General features: G+C 62.5%; 1 protein-coding gene across 1 annotated transcript in view; it reads left to right on the top strand.

Moving 5' to 3' along the window:
• Positions 1-13: 13 nt before the first annotated feature.
• PIEZO1 (piezo-type mechanosensitive ion channel component 1) overlaps positions 14-1,059 on the top strand; it is a gene marked incomplete at both ends in the record, with an annotated part of 3,444 nt that continues 2,398 nt past the window's right edge. Inside the window, 3 exons of the mRNA XM_010159489.1 lie at positions 14-274; positions 356-544; positions 959-1,041. Coding sequence (XP_010157791.1) covers positions 14-274; positions 356-544; positions 959-1,041 — 533 coding nt within the window. The remainder of the gene's footprint in view (positions 275-355; positions 545-958; positions 1,042-1,059) is intronic.

Below are 1,059 nucleotides of genomic sequence, written 5' to 3'. Positions count from 1 at the left end.
CCCTGCACCCCACAGGCGGCTGTACTTCCCTGAGCTGGAAGAGTCGGAGCAGTTTTATCGGTCCCACAACCGGTTCCTGAAGCTGCTGTTGGCCGGGTACCGCTGCGTGGCCGCCCACTCCGAGCTGCTCTGCTACTTCATCATCATCCTCAACAACATGGTGACTGCCTCCGTCATCTCCCTCTTCCTGCCCATCCTCGTCTTCCTCTGGGCCATGCTCTCCATCCCCCGGCCCAGCAAGCGCTTCTGGATGACGGCCATCATCTTCACCGAGGTGGGCCAGGGGGTTGGCATGGGAGGGGACGATGCTCTCTAGACCCCGGCTGCCTCCCACTGACCCCCAACGTCCCTGCAGGTGATGGTGGTGGTGAAATACCTCTTCCAGTTCGGGTTCTTCCCCTGGAATGGCTATGCCATGCTGGTGCGCAATGAGGGCAAGCCCTTCTTCCCACCCCGCATCCTGGGCTTGGAGAAGACGGACCGCTACATCAAGTATGACCTGATCCAGCTCCTGGCGCTCTTCTTCCATCGCTCCCTGCTGCTGGTGAGCCCCAGGGTGCGGGCAGCACCACGGGTATAGCCTGGGGGGGTATCCCAGGGGTGATGGGAGGGGTCTGGGGAGTGCTCAGAGGGTGCTTGGTGCTTGGTTTCCACCGCTGGTTGGGTTCCTGCAGCTGATGCTGGTGAGGGATGGGGGTGAGGATCATGGGGATGGGGCGCATCAGGGACCCCGTCCCCATGACCGTGCTCCTCCCCAGTCCTATGGGTTGTGGGACCACGAGGAGGACCCCTTCCCCAAGAAGAAGACAGAGCGGGCGGAGGATCTCAGAGGGTGCTTGGTGCTTGGTTTCCACCGCTGGTTGGGTTCCTGCAGCTGATGCTGGTGAGGGATGGGGGTGAGGATCATGGGGATGGGGCGCATCAGGGACCCCGTCCCCATGACCGTGCTCCTCCCCAGTCCTATGGGTTGTGGGACCACGAGGAGGACCCCTTCCCCAAGAAGAAGACAGAGCGGGCGGAGGATGAGGAGGAGGAGGAGAGGCAGGAGGGAGCAGGAAA

Source organism: Eurypyga helias, unplaced genomic scaffold (genome assembly GCF_000690775.1).
Source record: "Eurypyga helias isolate BGI_N326 unplaced genomic scaffold, ASM69077v1 scaffold43869, whole genome shotgun sequence".
Taxonomy (NCBI): domain Eukaryota; kingdom Metazoa; phylum Chordata; class Aves; order Eurypygiformes; family Eurypygidae; genus Eurypyga; species Eurypyga helias.
This window is presented reverse-complemented; position numbering and strand designations above follow the sequence as displayed.